The sequence below is a fragment of the Heptranchias perlo genome, chromosome 23 (assembly GCF_035084215.1).
Source record: "Heptranchias perlo isolate sHepPer1 chromosome 23, sHepPer1.hap1, whole genome shotgun sequence".
In the NCBI taxonomy this organism is placed as follows: domain Eukaryota; kingdom Metazoa; phylum Chordata; class Chondrichthyes; order Hexanchiformes; family Hexanchidae; genus Heptranchias; species Heptranchias perlo.
Window position 1 is genome coordinate 46,004,628 of NC_090347.1, and position 17,268 is coordinate 46,021,895.

At 45.9% G+C, this 17,268-nt stretch overlaps 1 protein-coding gene across 2 annotated transcripts in view; it reads left to right on the forward strand.

The window, feature by feature from the left end:
- The window catches only part of mycbpap (mycbp associated protein), an 84,273-nt gene that overhangs the window by 25,640 nt on the left and 41,365 nt on the right, over nucleotides 1-17,268 (forward strand). For both annotated transcript variants that reach the window (XM_068004425.1, XM_068004426.1), the window contains exons 4-9: nucleotides 641-747; nucleotides 2,713-2,887; nucleotides 8,876-8,991; nucleotides 11,520-11,670; nucleotides 13,505-13,623; nucleotides 16,200-16,306. In XM_068004425.1, coding sequence (XP_067860526.1) covers nucleotides 641-747; nucleotides 2,713-2,887; nucleotides 8,876-8,991; nucleotides 11,520-11,670; nucleotides 13,505-13,623; nucleotides 16,200-16,306 — 775 coding nt within the window. The remainder of the gene's footprint in view (nucleotides 1-640; nucleotides 748-2,712; nucleotides 2,888-8,875; nucleotides 8,992-11,519; nucleotides 11,671-13,504; nucleotides 13,624-16,199; nucleotides 16,307-17,268) is intronic.

Consider the following 17,268-nt stretch of genomic DNA (forward strand, 5'->3'; position numbering starts at 1 on the left):
AGTGAGAGGGCAAGCTGACGACCCATTCCTGGGCCTTCACGGATGCCACTCTGAAACCAGCAAGGTTACTGCCTGCCACCTAGAAGGCCCCAGGTTCAATTCCCTGCCTGTGCTGAGTTAGCTGATCCCAGCTCAGGGCAGTACAAATAACATAGCACCACGGGGCTTGGGAGAGGAAGAATGTGCAGGGCTGTACTCCTGATCAGTGTCCACTGACTGCAGCTGGGTGTCGGTTCAGGACAGAGTATGTGTGGCTATAATGACCCCCATGGAGGAATAGTTTGCCAATATTCACTCTTTAAGCGCACACATATAATGATTGGTGCCCATGGAACAGCACCTCAACATGGAGCTGATGCCTTTAGGCGCTGAAGGGAGCAAATTGGCAAGAAAAAAAACTAACTGACTACTGGGAGATGTGCCTGAACCCCCCTGGGGTCACTTTCCCTCTTATTCCCCTTGTGGTGAAGCACAGCCCTCTACACTATGCCTCCCCATGGCAACGCAGCCATGATTGGTACCTCACTGGAGTGAACACATTAAATACTGTACAGTTATATTGAACGCCAGAGTTTTCCTCCAGGAAATATCCACCAACAGTTAAATGTTACTTCTGATATTTCTAATCTCAACCCTGCAGGTCCTGGGGGTCCTCGCTTTGACGCAGAGGGAAGAGTTCTGCCCCACAGCATCCTTGGAAGCTTGGTAGATTTTAAGCATGAATTGCTAGCGAGAGGACATTCTGAGGTAGAGTACAAGAATACAACAAACCTCCTGATAACAGCTGGCTCATGGAGGATAGTGTTGGCTAGGGGCTGCAGAAGGTATAAGACTGTATAACCTGGTGTAAACTGCATGCCTATATCTAACCAGACGTATAAGCTATATGTATATGATCTAACGGCGTGAATAAAGTGAATTGAGAGTTAAGAGAGAATTGACTCTTCTCCTCTGTGTACTAAGCCAGTAACCGTAACCGGTGACCTCCAGTCAACAATAGTTATGAAAACGTGGTCTATGGTTTATATTCCACAAATGGACTGATCTGATAGATTGTGAGGACCTTGATGAGTAACTAAAATTTTAAAAGTTGGACATAAATTTCAGTGTTAAATTCGAATGGGACTGTTGTGTCGATTAGAGTGATGTCTGTTCTCGATTGTCTAACGGGTGAATTTTTGTGGGGTGTGTGAGGACTATCTGGTGGTGGCAGTGACCTATGCGTGGACTTTGATATTAGGCATAGTGCCTTGGATGGGTGACACTGGCTGAAGTGCTTGATTATAGGAGGGAAGTATGCAGTAGTGTTCCCCAGGGGTTGGTATTAGGATTGTTGCTCTTTTTGATATATATTAATGATCTGGACTTGGGTGTAGAAGGCATAATTTCAAAGTTTGCAGATGGCACGAACTCGGAAATGTAGTAAACAATGTGGAGGATAGTCACAGACTTCAGGAGGACGTAGACAGACTGGTGTAATGGGCAGACACATGGCAGATGAAAGTTAACGCAGAGAAGTGTGAAGTAATGCATTTTGGTAGGAAGAAAGAGGAGAGGCAATATAAACTAAATGGTATAATTTTAGAGGGGGTACGGGATCAGAGAGATTTGGGGGTGTATGTACACAAATCTTTGAAGGTGGCAGGACAAGTTGAGAAGGCATTAAAAAAGCATATGAGATCCTGGGCTTTATTAATGGAGGCATAGAGTACAAAAGCAAGGAAGTTATGCTAAACCTTTATAAAACACTGGTTAGGCCTCAGCTGGAGTATTGTGTTCAATTCTGGGGCCCACACTTTAGGAAGAATGTCAAGGTCTTAGAGAGGGTGCAGAAGAGATTTACTAGAATGGTGCCAGGGATGAGGCACTTCAGTTATATGGAGAGACTGGAGAAGCTGGGGTTGTTCTCCTTAAGGTGAAGAGGAGATTTGATAGACGTTTTCAAATTCATGAACTGTTTTGAAAGAATAAATAGGGAGAAATTTTCCAGTGGCAGAAGGGTCAGTAACCAGAGGACACAGATTTAAGGCGATTGGCAAAAGAACCAGAGGAGACATGAGGAAAAAATTTTTAAGCAGCGAGTTGTTATGATCTGGAATGCACGCCTGAAAGGGTGGTGGAAACAGATTCAATATTAACTTTCAAAAGGGAATTGAGTGTGGGCAGGTGGGTGTGTGTTTGTGCAGGTGGGTGTGGGCAGGTGGGCGGGTGTGTGTGTGGGCAGGTGGGCGGGTGTGTGTGTGGGCAGGTGGGCGGGTGTGTGTGTGGGCAGGTGGGCGGGTGTGTGTGTGGGCAGGTGGGCGGGTGTGTGTGTGGGCAGGTGGGCGGGTGTGTGTGTGGGCAGGTGGGCGGGTGTGTGTGTGGGCAGGTGGGTGTATGAACTGGTCCGAATGCGTGCCTAATCGTGGTGCTCCGAGTGTTGGAGTTCTGTGGGACCTGCTTGATGGACCATCTGGTCTTATCCTGCCCGTCGATTCCGAATGCTCGTATTTCATGCAGTACCTTTACTGCCAGCAGACTGAGAGATGGTCATCCTATTGGGGATTTGAGCCCAGGTCCCAGAGGTGAAAGAGCCATGCTTGACCCACTGAATCACCTGTTACTGCTGTTTCTGGTACAAGTCTGTTCCATTCTCTTGCGCTGGCTGCACTGGCCCAGTGCTTCCTTGCATAATGTTTCTCCACTTAACTTACTGTTTCCTGTGCCTCTCAGCTAGCCAACACAATCTTCGATTGCCTTCCCACTGAAGCCAGGCCCCAGGAGTTGGGGGTATATGAAAAGAAGCCCGAGGGCATTGTTCATGCCACATCGCAAAATCAGGACCATGCCTTGGGGAACTGGCAGTGGCATATGGCAGAGAGGAAGAGGACACAGCGCCTGATCTCCAGTAAGTGGGGCCTAGTGGAGCTAATCACGGGGGTCGATTCCCTGCTGTACCAGTTAAGAAATGCTCATTTTCAACCTTTCCCTTTTCCCCACAAGTGTTTGAGTTTTTGCACTGGGATACTTAGTTGATGACTCATTTTGTAGAGGCAGCACGTAGCTGAGCAACGCAGACAGGCAGGTCTCAGCTTCGATTCCTGCAGTGTGTTAAGTTAGCCAACTTCAGTGATAGGGGCATTAAAATGGGCCTCTACGCCTCTGAGCGAGGGTTCCTGCTCCTGCTCACTATTTAATGACTGCTGCTGGAAGGTTCCAAAGTGCTTTATAGCCAAGTACTTTTGAAGCATAGTCATTGTTGTAATGTTGCAAACAGGGCAACCAATTTGTGCACAGCAAGGCCCCACAAACAGCAATGAGATAATGACCAGATAAACAGTTTTTAGTGGTGATGATTGAGGGATAAATATTGACCAGGACACCGGGGAGAACTCCCCTGCTCTTCTTCAAACAGTGCCATGGGATCTTTTACGTCCACCTGAGATTTAACGTCTTATCCGAAGGACGGCACCCCGACAGCGCACCACTCCCTCAGTACTGCACTGAGAGTGTTAGCCTAGATTATGTGCTCAGGTCTCGGGAGTGGGGCCTAAACTCTGGAATTCCCTCCCTAAACCTCTCTGCCCCTCTACTTCTGTCTCCTCCTTAAAGACACTCCTTAAAACCTACCTGTTTGACCAAGTATTTGGTCATCTCTCCTGATATCTCCTTATTTGGCTCAGTGTCACATTTTGTTTGATAATCGCTCCTGTGAGGGCAATTAGGGATGGGCAATAAATGCCGGCCTTGCCAGCGACGCCCACATCCCGTGAACGAATAAAAAAAATTAAAAAAAATCCACGACCTCTGAGTCAGAGGCGAGAGTGCTACCGACTGAGCCAAGGAATGTATGTGGAGTAGGCAGGATCAGGCTGGTCAGTAATGTTGTCCACATATGAATAACCTGCCAACACTCAGTCTAGGCTCACACATAAAGAATTTGCCACTTGGCTAATGTATGAGAGGGCAGCCAGCCAGCCTGCACCTGTGGATCAGCACCTTCAGGAGAGATGAGGAGGAAACTGGAAAAAGGGAAAATAAGAAATCAATCTTGTGAAGTCTAAAAGGGGTACATTAGTATAATGGTTTTAATACTAGACTAGCAACCTAGAGGTTGTGAGTTCAAATCCCGCCATGACTAGTTGTGAAATTGAATTCAATAAATCTTGTAATTTGTGGGCTGGCATCAGAATAATCTTGTGGATTGTCATCAAACTGTTTCATTAATGTCCTTTGAGGAAGGGAACCTGCCACTCCTAAACAGTCTGGACTACACATGATTCTTAATGTCCTGTGAAGCTGTAAAAACCCGAGATTGACAGGGTGTTGTGACACTATTCACATCACTACCAGCATGGTTGCCGAACAGCTGTGCAAACCTAAGGTGAGGAAATCTCAGGGGCTGGATAAGATGCATCCAAGGAAATAAAGGAGGAAATTGCAGAAACTCTGGCACTGAATACTGGAGAGGTGCTTGAGGACTGGAGAAAGGCAGATATTACTCCCATTGTAAAAAAAGGTAGCAAAAGTGACCCAGGAAACTACAGACCAGTGAGTTTGATGTCCAATATGGGTAAAGTTATGGAAACAGTTATTAAAGATAATCATGGAGCATCTGGATAGAAATAAAATCATAAACAATAGCCAGTATGGGTTCATGAAGGGGAGGTCTTGCCAATTTAACTTATTCAGTTTTTTTTGAGGGTGTGATAAATGAGCTTGATAAGGGTAACAACAACAACTTGCATTTAAATGGGTTTTGATAGAGTAAATAAGGAGAAACTGCTTCCAGTGGCAGAAGAGTTGGTTACCAGAGGAAACAGATTTAAGTTAATTGGCAAAAGAACCAGCAAGTTGTTATGATCTCCATGGTCTCAGCTCTCCTATGTCTGTAACCTCCTCCAGCCCTACAAACCGCCGAGACCTCTGCGCTCCTCCAATTCTTGCCTCTTGTGCATCCCCGATTTTAATCGCACTACCATTGGTGGCAGGGCCTTCAGCTGCCTAGGCCCTAAACTCTGGAATTCCCTCCCTAAACCTCTCTGTCCCTCTACTTTTCTCTCCTCCTTAAAGACACTCCTTAAAACCTACCTGTTTGACCAAGTATTTGGTCATCTCTCCTAATATCTCCTTATTTGGCTTAGTGTCACATTTTGTTTGATAATCGCTCCTGTGAAGCACCTTGGGATGTTTTACTACGTTAAAGGCGCCATATACATGCAAGTTGTTGTTGTTGTTGTTGGGATGCGCTGCCTGAAAGGGTGGTGGAAGCAGATTCAATAGTAACTTTCAAAATACTTGAAAGAGAAAATTTTTCAGGGCTAGGGGAGTGGCACTAATTGGATAGCTCTTTCAAAGAGCCGGCACAGGCAAGATGGGCCGAATGGCCTCCTTTGCTGTATCTCATCCTATTATTCTATATAACACCATTAATGTAGGAAACTGTCCCAAGACGCTTCACAGGAGTGTGATCAGACAAAAATGACACTGAGCCACATAAGGTGCTATTAGGAGGGATGACTAAAAGCTTGGTCAAAGTTTAAAGGAGGAGACAGAGGTGGAGTGGTTTAGGGCTGGAATTTCAGAGCTTAGAGCCGAGATGGCTGAAGGCACGGAGATAGAGAGGGGCGAGGCCATGGAGAGATTTGAAAACAAGGATGAGAATGGCAGTGAATGTGGTGTACTTGGAATTCAGTAAAACCTTTAATACAGTTCTTCTGGTAAGGCTGGAACTGAAAATAAAGAAAGCTGGAATCATTGGAAATATTTTACAATAGATATATAATTAGTTGATTGATAGAACCCAGAGGATGGCGGTACAGGGATTGTCATCAGCCTGGGAGAATGTTACCAGTGGGGTCCCACAAGGGTCTGTTTTGAGACCTCTCGGCTAGGAGTCACAAACACATTGGCTAAATTTGCAGATGATACAAAACTAGTAAAGGTGGTAGACTGCAAAGCTGAACAGGATAAGCTACAGGAGGATTTGAATATACTTGGAAATTGGGAATTGGGCAGATAGATGGCAGATGAAATTTACTTATAGAGAAATGCAAAGTGCTTCACATGGGGACAAAAAAATTCAGGAGGGGACTACTACTTATAGAATCATAGAATCATAGAAGTTACAACATGGAAACAGGCCCTTCGGCCCAACATGTCCATGTCGCCCAGTTTATACCACTAAGCTAGTCCCAATTGCCTGCACTTGGCCCATATCCCTCTATACCCATCTTACCCATGTAACTGTCCAAATGCTTTTTAAAAGACAAAATTGTACCCGCCTCTACTACTGCCTCTGGCAGCTCGTTCCAGACACTCACCACCCTTTGAGTGAAAAAATTGCCCCTCTGGACCCTTTTGTATCTCTCCCCTCTCACCTTAAATCTATGCCCCCTCGTTATAGACTCCCCTACCTTTGGGAAAAGATTTTGACTATCGACCTTATCTATGCCCCTCATTATTTTATAGACTTCTATAAGATCACCCCTTAACCTCCTACTCTCCAGGGAAAAAAGTCCCAGTCTGTCTAACCTCTCCCTGTAAGTCAAACCATCAAGTCCCGGTAGCATCCTAGTAAATCTTTTCTGCACTCTTTCTAGTTTAATAATATCCTTTCTATAATAGGGTGACCAGAACTGTACACAGTACTCCAAGTGTGGCCTCACCAATGCCCTGTACAACTTCAACAAGACATCCCAACTCCTGCATTCAATGTTCTGACCAATGAAACCAAGCATGCCGAATGCCTTCTTCACCACCCTATCCACCTGTGACTCCACTTTCAAGGAGCTATGAATCTGTACTCCTAGATCTCTTTGTTCTATAACTCTCCCCAACGCCCTACCATTAACGGAGTAGGTCCTGGCCCGATTCGATCTACCAAAATGCATCACCTCACATTTATCTAAATTAAACTCCATCTGCCATTCATCGGCCCACTGGCCCAATTGATCAAGATCCCGTTGCAATCCCAGATAACCTTCTTCACTGTCCACAATGCCACCAATCTTGGTGTCATCTGCAAACTTACTAACCATGCCTCCTAAATTCTCATCCAAATCATTAATATAAATAACAAATAACAGCGGACCCAGCACCGATCCCTGAGGAACACCGCTGGACACAGGCATCCAGTTTGAAAAACAACCCTCTACAACCACCCTCTGTCTTCTGTCGTCAAGCCAATTTTGTATCCAATTGGCTACCTCACCTTGGATCCCATGAGATTTAACCTTATGTAACAACCTACCATGCGGTACCTTGTCAAATGCTTTGCTGAAGTCCATGTAGACCACGTCTACTGCACAGCCCTCATCTATCTTCTTGGTTACCCCTTCAAAAAACTCAATCAAATTCGTGAGACATGATTTTCCTCTCACAAAACCATGCTGACTGTTCCTAATTAGTCCCTGCCTCTCCAAATGCCTGTAGATCCTGTCCCTCAGAATACCCTCTAACAACTTACCCACTACAGATGTCAGGCTCACTGGTCTGTAGTTCCCAGGCTTTTCCCTGCCGCCCTTCTTAAACAAAGGCACAACATTTGCTACCCTCCAATCTTCAGGCACCTCACCTGTAGCGGTGGATGATTCAAATATCTCTGCTAGGGGACCCGCAATTTCCTCCCTAACCTCCCATAACGTCCTGGGATACATTTCATCAGGTCCCGGAGATTTATCTACCTTGATGCGCGTTAAGACTTCCAGCACCTCCCTCTCTGTATTATGTACACTCCTCAAGACATCACTATTTATTTCCCCAAGTTCCCTAACACCCATGCCTTTCTCAACCGTAAATACCGATGTGAAATATTCATTCAGGATCTCACCCATTTCTTGTGGTTCCGCACATAGATGACCTTGTTGATCCTTAAGAGGCCCTACTCTCTCCCTAGTTACCTAGGAAAGAAAATAATGTGCATGGAAAATGAAAGAGATCTGGGGGTCCTGATTGATAATAAATTGAAGCTATCACTAAGTGACAGTGAGTAAAGCAAATCAAATGTTGAGATGTATTAAAAGGTCGATATTGAGCCGAAATAGTGAGGCAATCCTGCCACTTTATACATCATTGGTGCGACCACACTTCGAATACTGTGTACAGTTCTGGTCGCCGCAGTACAAAAAGGATATTGCAGCTATTGAAAGGGTACAGAAGAGGGCAACAAGAATGATTGAGGGGCTGGAGGGATTGGATTATGAGGAGCGATTATGTAAATTGGGCATGTTCTCACTGGGAAAGTGAAGGTTAAGAGGTGATATGATTTGCTGTTTTTAAGATTCTAAAGGGACTAGATAATGTAGACCATGACAAGCTATTTCACCTTGTCCAGAACAGTAGAACCAGAGGACACGGCTTCAAAACTAATCTACAGAAACAATATTTCAGTGAGCGAGTGGTCAATCTATGGAACAGTCTCCCTAGGGAGACGATGGAAGCAGATAGTATTGATTCACTCAAATGCAAATTAGATAGATTTGTTTCAGAAAATAATATTTTGAGTAATTTGAGACATGACATGTAACATGCTTGGGAGGAACAGGTGACTTTGGACCTATGGTTCCCAAAGCTCTCCACCACAGGATTTTCCTCGCCTCCTGTCTGGGTCTGATGTAGACTCATTGATAGAGATTGATTGCTATAATTAGGCAACAACTCCATTATCCTTGTATTATGTGACTATCAGGATGGTAGAACTAGATGGACCTTGGTCTTTTTCTGTCCAGCAATTCTTACGTTCCTAAATGCAGCCTTGCCAGTGTCACCCATATCCCAAGAACAAAATTTAAAAAGTGCCTGTGGTTTCTGTAATATTGCTGTCATTCTTTATATCCTTTCGTCTCGCAAAAAAAACCTCCTGAATAACCTTTGAACTCGGCTATTCTTTGTATAGATCTCCTTCACAAACCAGTTGAGGACCTGGTGATGAATCAAAGTGAGGAATTTGGACAGACGAGACAGCAATCTAATCTCCTCGATCAGACCATCGCAGCTCTGGGTGATGGGAAGGCAAGCAAAGGTTTCCCTCCTTTTAATTCATGGTAACAGAGGAGGCAGTTGAGATACTGGATGGGCTAAAAATTGATAAAGAGGAGGTACTAGAAAGGTTGGTTGTACTTAAAGTAGATAAATCACCCGGTCCAGATGGGTTGCTGAGGGAAGTAAGGGTGGAAATTGCAGAGGTACTGGCCATAATCTTCCAATCCTCCTTATATATGGAGCTGGTGCCAGAGGACTGGAGGACTGCAAATGTCACACCCTTGTTCAAAAAAGGGAACTATAGGCCAGTGTGTTTAACCTCAATGGTGGGGAAGCTTTTAGAAACGATAATCCGGGATAAAATTAATAGTCACTTGGACAAGTGTGGATTAATAAAGGAAAGCCAACACAGATTTGTTAAAGGCAAATCGTGTTTAACTATCTTGATTGAGTTTTTTGATGAAGTTACAGAGAGGGTCGATGAGGGCAATATGCTTGATGTTGTGTATTTGGACTTTCAAAAGGCGTTTGATAAAGTGCCACATAATAGCCTTATCAGCAAAATTGAAACCCATGGAATAAAAGGGGAAGTTGCAGCACAGATATGAAATTGGCTAAATGGCAGGAAACAGAGAGTAGTGGTGAATGGTTATTATGGAGGGAGGTGTACAGTGATGTTCACCAGGAGTTGGTACTGGGACCACTGCTTTTTTGATATATATTAATGACTTGGACTTGGGTGTACAGGGCACAATTTCAAAATTTGTTGATGACACAAAACTTGGAAGTGTAGCAAACAGTGAGGAGGATAGTGATAGACTTCAAGAGGACATAGACAGGCTGGTGGAATGGGCGGATACATGGTAGATGAAATTTAATGCAGATAAGTACGAAGTGATACATTTGGCTGGAAGAATGAGGAGAGGCAATATAAACTAAATGGTACAATTCTAAAGGGGGCGCAGGAACAGAGAGACCTGGGGGTATATGTGCACAAATCTTTGAAGGTGGCAGGACAGGTTAAAAAAGTGATTAAAAAAGCATACGGGATCCTGGGCTTTATAAAATAGAGGCGTAGAGTAGAAAAGCAAGGAAGTTATATTGAACCTTTATAAAACACTGGTTCGGCCACAACTGGAGCATTGTGTCCAATTCTGGGCATTGCACTTTAGGAAGAATGTGAAGGCTTTAGAGAGGGTGCAGAAAAGATTTACTAGAATGGTTCTGGGGATGAGGGACTTCAGTTACGTGGATAGACTGGAGAAGCTGGGGTTGTTCTCCTTAGAGCGGAGAAATTGAGAGGAGATTTAATAGAAGTGTTCGAAATCATGAAGGGTTTAGATAAAGTAAATAAAGAGAAACTGTTCCCATTGGCGGAAGGGTCGAGAACCAGAGGACACAGATTTAAGGTGATTGGCAAAAAAACCAAAGGCCTCAAAGCATGAGGAAAGCTTTTTTACGCAGCGAGTAGTTATGATCTGGAATGCGCTGCCTGGAAGGGTGGTGGAAGCAGATTCAATCGTGGCTTTCAAAAAGGAATTGGATAAATAATTGAAGAGAAAAAATTTGCAGGACTGTGTGGCAAGAGTGGAGGAAATGGTACTAGCTGGATTGATCTTACAAAGAGCCAGAATGGGCTCGATGGACCAAATGGCCTCCTTCTATGCTGTAACCATTCATTGAATCCCAAGGTGCTCCTGTGAGGGGCTCTGGGGGTGTGCACCATCCTGTGAGGGGCTCTGGGGGGGTGCGCCCCCTCCTGTGAGGGGCTCCGGGGGGTGCGCCCCCTCCTGTGAGGGGCTCCGGGGGGTGCTCCCCCTCCTGTGAGGGGCTCCGGGGGGTGCACCCCTTCCTGTGAGGGGCTCCGGGCGGTGCGCCCCCTCCTGTGAGGGGCTCCGGGCGGTGCGCCCCCTCCTGTGAGGGGCTCCGGGCGGTGCGCCCCCTCCTGTGAGGGGCTCCGGGGGGTGCGCCCCCTCCTGTGAGGGGCTCCGGGGGGTGCGCCCCCTCCTGTGAGGGGCTCCGGGGGGTGCGCCCCCTCCTGTGAGGGGCTCCGGGCGGTGCGCCCCCTCCTGTGAGGGGCTCCGGGGGGTGCGCCCCCTCCTGTGAGGGGCTCCGGGAGGTGTGCCCCCTCCTGTGAGGGGTTCCGGCGGGTGCGCCCCCACCTGTGAGGGGCTCCGGGCGGTGCGCCCCCTCCTGTGAGGGGCTCCGGGGGGTGCGCCCCCTCCTGTGAGGGGCTCCGGGCGGTGCGCCCCCTCCTGTGAGGGGCTCCGGGGGGTGCGCCCCCTCCTGTGAGGGGCTCCGGGGGGGTGCGCCCCCTCCTGTGAGGGGCTCTGGGTTGTGCTCCCTCTTGTGAGGGGCTCCGGGGGGGTGCGCCCCCTCCTGTGAGGGGCTCTGGGTTGTGCTCCCTCTTGTGAGGGGCTCTGGAGGTGCACTCCCTCCTTTGAGGGACTCCAGCTCCATGGCTGTACTGCAGAATGCTGCTGAACCCTGGTTTATTATGTGTGCTGTGATCCAAATGAAATGAAAGATGTCACCTTGCTCCCTTCTGATTATTTCAGGGCTACCGCATAGGGAGTGAGTTTTGGAGCCTGCCGCCAATGATTGGAGACGAGTTGAGTGGCGTGGAGTCGACGCTTACACAGACGGAGCGTGGATTCCCATCACCCATCGTTCACATCGGGAAACCTCAGACAATCAAACAGGAGACAGGTACTTCCACAACCTTCCTGAAAAGAAGGACATTTGCTGTGATTGGGATAACCTAAATTCCAGGCTTCAGGAATTTAACAGATGAGGAAAAGGTTCAGGAGGCTGGGTTTGATTTCTTCGGAAAAGCAGAGACTTTGAGGTGATGGAATTGATGTTCTCACCATTATGAAGGGGATTGATAGACTGATCAAAGTGAATAGTTCACTGGTTGGGAATCATTACCAGTTTCCTGCCAGCATTCCTGTTTTTTTTGCATTAGTGGATCTGTAAACACCAATTCTCTCCTGATTTTGAAAGACCCAAATTCTCCCTGATCTTCACACAGAAAGTCAGGTCTCAAGATGTGCGCATTTCATCAGTGACATTATACACATTGCAGTGGCGTCACTAAAGTGAGGTGTATTTTTATCTCTGGACCCAATTTACAGCAGGAATAGAAATGGTAGGTTTCAGAATTCAGCTTTGTTTTAAGGAGACCTGATTGTCTTGTGGCCACAAATATAAAGCGCACAGGGACTTTATAACATCTGTTGCTGCCTTTGTCTCTTGGTATTTTTGAATAACCTCTTATGATCTGATTCTTGACAATTTCCCTGAACTGAGGTGTTGAGGGAGCTGCCAGATGATACTGTGTAAGAACTGAGGGAAGAATCAAACTGTGATGGGAAAGTTTTTAGAGCATTTATTCTATTTTATTTTAAATCACAGATTTTTTCTTTATTGAATCGTTTTGAAAGAAAACTAACTTAGCATGAGAGAAGTAACTCGGGTGAGTGGCTGTACTCACCATTATAGATCAGAATAAGCCTGCTAACTGGGATCTTTCCTCATTTCAGGAGGTCACCGTGTAATAACGAATCTTGTGTTCATCATTAAACAATGTTTTTTTCAATCCCTTGCTTGTTTTCTTGAGTTTTTAGCAATATTATAAATCAATAGAAATTTTTAACCCTTTATCAATTTTATGAGGTTCAGTTTTTCCCTGATTTTCTCATTTTTTTACCTCTTCAAATTGAACCTTCAAAAATCCCCAAAAACCCTATGGGGGTGAAATTCGACTTGGGCAGGGCAGCAAAACAGCGCTTCAGTCGCCCGTCATCGGCCCCGGACGATATTCAGATCTATTGGAGTAGGTGGCAGATGTGATACCACCTGATTTGCTGCCCCGCCCAAGTCGAATTTCACCCCCATAGGGTTTCAAATCAGTGCTAAAATCTGACTTTAATAATCCTTAACAATGGGAAAGGGTTCAAATCTAGGAGACAAAAATTAACAGTTAGGAGTTGTAGAAATCAGAAGGGGAATCAGGGCAGCTATTTAAGTCATCATGTTGTTCCACTGACTGTAGGGTCGGTAACCCGAGGACACAGTTTTAAGACAATTGGCAAAAGAACGAGGGGGGAGATGAAGAGAATTTTCTTCACGCAGCGAGTTGTTATGATCTGGAATGCACTGCCTGAAATGGTGGTGGAAGCAGATTCAACTGTAATTTTCGAAAAGGATATATACTTGAAAAGGAAAAATTTTCAGGACTTTGGGGAAAGGGCAGGGGATTGGGATTAATTGAATAGCTGTTTCAAAGTGCCGGCACAGGCACGAAGAGCCAAATAGCCTTTTTCTGTGCTGTAAGATTCTATGATAACCTTGGTCCTCTGCAGAGAGGGCACTGCCCCTTCCCCTTGTTTTCTCACTTAGAAAAGCAAATATGTAGATGGAACTGTGTGCAGTGCTGGTGCAATACCTGACAGAGCAACAGGTACATTTACCTCAGCCATATTTAATAGATACAGTCACCGCTCTCAGTGGTTAAAATCTGTGTCCACATTTATTTTAGGTACTGATTTCCCTGATAGCAAAAAAAGGTACGGGAAGAACAAATCGGAAAATGTGTTCCTGAAACAACGATTGGATGAGATGAAGACTGTTCTGAGACAGCTGGACTTCAGACAACCAGTATGTTCGTCAGAACTGCACACAGTGTTGTCACTGAGCTTATTCAGTGTATCACTGCCAGTACATTTCAGTGTAAATACCTTAAATGAACACACAACGTAGTGTAGCATGCCTGTTAGTTCATCTCCTCAAATTTCTCCCAGCAATGCCACCAGTAGCGTCAGACCTGCACCCATCATTACTGTACCCCAGTGTTAGTGACAGACCTGTACCCACCAGTATTGTACCCTAGTGTTATTCAGTGACAAACCTGTACGTAACAGTACTGTACCCCAATATTGTACAGTGATAGACCTGTATCCACCTGTACTGTACCCCCAATATTATAGTCACAGACCTGTACCCATCTGTACTGTACCCCAGAATTATACAGTGACAGACCTGTACCCACCAGTACCGTACCCCAGTATTGTACAGTGATAGACTTGTATCCACCAGTACTGTACCGTAATGTTATAGTCACAGACCTGTACCCACCAGTACAGTACCCCAGAATTATACAATGACAGACCTGTACCCACCAGTACAGTACACCAGTGTTATACAGTGACAGACCTGTACCCACCACTGCTGTCCCCCAGTGTTATACAGTGACAGACCTGTACCCACCAGTACTGTACCCCAGTGTTATACAGTGACAGTCCTGTGTCCACCTGTACTGCATCCCAGTGTTATACAGTGATAGACCTGTACCCACCAGTACAGTACCCCAGTATAAAACAGTAACAGACCTGTACCCACCTGTACAGTACCCCAATATAAAACAGTAACAGATCTGTACCCACCTGTACAGTACACCAGTACACCAGTGTTATATAGTGACAGACCTGCAGCCCCCAGTACCTAACCTGATTGTTGTACCGTGACAGACCTGTACCCACCAGTACTGTACCCGTGTTATACTGTAACAGACCTGTACCTACCAGTACTGCACCCTCGTGTTCTACAATGACAGACCTGTACCCACCAGTACTCTACCCCAATGTAATAGTGACAGACCTATTCCCACCAGTACTGTATCCCAGTGCAATTCACCATTGACCAGAAACTTAACTGGACCAGCCATATAAATACTGTGGCTACGAGAGCAGGTCAGAGGCTGGGTATTCTGCGGCGAGGGACTCACCTCCTGACTCCCCAAAGCCTTTCCACCATCTACAAGGCACAAGTCAGGAGTGTGATGGAATACTCTCCACTTGCCTGGATGAGTGCAGCTCCAACAACACTCAAGAAGCTCGACACCATCCAAGATAAAGCAGCCCGCTTGATTGGCACCCCATCCACCACCCTAAACATTCACTCCCTTCATCACCGGCGCACTGTGGCTGCAGTGTGCACCATCCACAGGATGCACTGCAGCAACTCGCCAAGGCTTCTTCGACAGCACCTCCCAAACCCGCGACCTCTACCACCTAGAAGGACAAGGGCAGCAGGCGCATGGGAACAACACCACCTGCACGTTCCCCTCCAAGTCACACACCATCCCGACTTGGAAATATATCGCCGTTCCTTCATTGTCGCTGGGTCAAAATCCTGGAACTCCCTTCCTAACAGCACTGTGGGAGAACCGTCACCACACGGACTGCAGCGGTTCAAGAAGGCGGCTCACCACCACCTTCTCGAGGGCAATTAGGGATGGGCAATAAATGCCGGCCTTGCCAGCGACGCCCACATCCCGTGAACGAATAAAAAAAAAAAATACAGTGACAGACCTGTACCCACCTGTACTGTTACCCAGTGTAATACAGTGACAAACTTGCACACACCAGTACTGTACCCCAATGTAATACAGTGACAGGCCTGTATCCACCTGTACAGCATCCCAGTGTAATACAGGTGACTGACCTATACTCACTACTGTACCCCTGTGTTATACACTGACAGACCTGTACTCACTAGCATTATGCCCCAGTGTTTTAGTTTTTAATCCACTGGCTACATCTACTAATCTGGAGCTGATTGGAATCATGTCACTCACCCAGTGCTCATTCTTGGACTGCTAGCATACACGGAAATGATGTGAGATGATGTGGTAAACTGAGATTGCATTGTCCAAGCTTCAGAGCTACCCCAGCTTTTAGAGCTTTTCCAGCTTTTGGAGCTACCCGGGCCTGTAGCTGTACCCGGGCCTGTAGCTGTACCCGGGCCTCCTCTGGTGTTACCCTGGCCTTTAGTGGTATCCCAACTTCAGTGCAACCCTGTCCTCAAAACTGCTCTGACCCTCAGCACTGCCTGCCGTTTTATGCCGTGTGCATTATTGATGGTTGCAGGGGCTTTAGATGTTTACCCATTGTCGATATGGGGAGAGATGCAGTGTCTGAGCACTGCTCTCCCTTTTCTTTCTTCAACCAGAGTGCCGACAGTTGCGTTTGGGCCTGTTTTGCATTGCCCCCAATGGTAGCTCTCAGGACACACAAACATCAAATTCAGGAGGTCATCGGAACCAGGGAGTGCCCCTCACTTATATCAATAACGGGTCTGATGCCAAGAGTGGATTGTCAGCATAAAGGCACCAGTTCCTGCCAGCTAACACCTGCTCTGCAGACCCGGGGTAACGTCGTGTTTTCTGCACACAGGACATTGATCAGCTGGAGGTGATTGGAACCGGGCGCCCCTTCAGTTCGGTGTCAGTGGAACGGTTCCCTGTGGAGGAGGATCAGCCGACAAAGGGCAAAGAGACTGTGTAAGCATCATGGGGCAACTGGGAGTAAAACACTCTGTTTATTGGATTCCTGCGTTTAGTGGAACGTTTCACAATCTAATGTGTTGGTTGAATGAACGACAGCGTTTTTATTCGTATTAGTAGATACTTGTTGATCTGAAGCATTGCTCACTAGACCAAATGAAAAATAACCATTTTGTTTCTCTCTCTTATCTAACTCTCTCTCTCTTTCCCACTCTTTCATTCTAACTCCTCTTTCTTCCTTTGAATCTGAACGATTTTCTGTTTTTGTAATCTATGTGTGTCTGTCTCCACATATTCCTCCCCCTGTAAATCTGCTCAGCTTTTTTCCCTCTCCTTTATGTCTCCCACTCCATATCTAATAGAGACCTTGTCTTTCTCTATATTCTCTCTTCCTCCCTTAGATCCATGTATCCACTCACTATGTATATCAGTTGTACATTTTCTTCATTCATCTGTCTTAATTTATGATTTTTTTCCTTTTTGCATTAATTTTTCTTTTAGACGTTCCTTTCCTCCTGATGATGATGATGAAGTGATTGATCACAGGATGATGATGATGTGATTGATTATTGGATGATGATGATGATGATGATGTGATTGATCATTGGATGATGATGATGTGATTGATCATTGGATGATGATGATGATGATGTGATTGATCATTGGATGATGATGATGATGATGTGATTGATCATTGGATGATGATGATGTGATTGATCATTGGATAATGATGATGATGTGATTGATCATTGGGTGATTGATGATGATGATGTGATTGATCATTGGGTAATGATGATGATGTGATTGATCATTGGGTGATTGATGATGATGATGTGATTGATCATTGGGTGATGATGTGATTGATCATTGGGTGATTGATGATGATGATGATGTGATTGATCATTGGGTGATGATGTGATTGATCATTGGGTGATTGATGATGATGATGTGATTGATCA